The 399-nt window shown below is 55.6% G+C and overlaps 1 protein-coding gene across 1 annotated transcript in view; it reads left to right on the plus strand.

The window, feature by feature from the left end:
* EMH_0042290 (uncharacterized protein) overlaps positions 1 to 399 on the plus strand; it is a gene marked incomplete at both ends in the record, with an annotated part of 4214 nt that overhangs the window by 2238 nt on the left and 1577 nt on the right. The window contains 2 exons of the mRNA XM_013495719.1: positions 1 to 7; positions 126 to 375. Coding sequence (XP_013351173.1) covers positions 1 to 7; positions 126 to 375 — 257 coding nt within the window. The remainder of the gene's footprint in view (positions 8 to 125; positions 376 to 399) is intronic.

The raw sequence follows: 399 nt of genomic DNA on the forward strand, positions 1-399 counted from the left end.
GCGTGCTGTTGCCCTCAAAATACAGCAGCAGCAGCAGCAACAAAGACAGCAGCAGCAGCAACTCATGCAGCAAGTGCTCCTGCAGCAGTATGTTAATAAAGACGGGTTAGGGGAGCCACACACAGACACAGCAGCAGCAGCAGCAGCAGCAGCAGCAGCAGCAGCAGATGCAGCAGCAGATGCAGCAGCAGCAGATGCAGCAGCAGCAGTAGATGGAGCTGGAGAGGGAAGAGCATCTGATGCAGCAACAGCAGCAGCAACAACAGCAGCAGCAGCAGCAGCAGCAGCAGCAGAAGGAGTCAGTGACGATACTGCAGCAGCAGCAGCAACTGCTGCAGCAGTTTCTGGGTTAACAAAGGAGACAGGAGAAAGCGAGTATGCAGCCTCAGGATCTGCTGC

The sequence above is a fragment of the Eimeria mitis genome, genomic scaffold (genome assembly GCF_000499745.2).
Source record: "Eimeria mitis Houghton genomic scaffold, Emh_scaff1715, whole genome shotgun sequence".
Lineage (NCBI taxonomy): Eukaryota > Apicomplexa > Conoidasida > Eucoccidiorida > Eimeriidae > Eimeria > Eimeria mitis.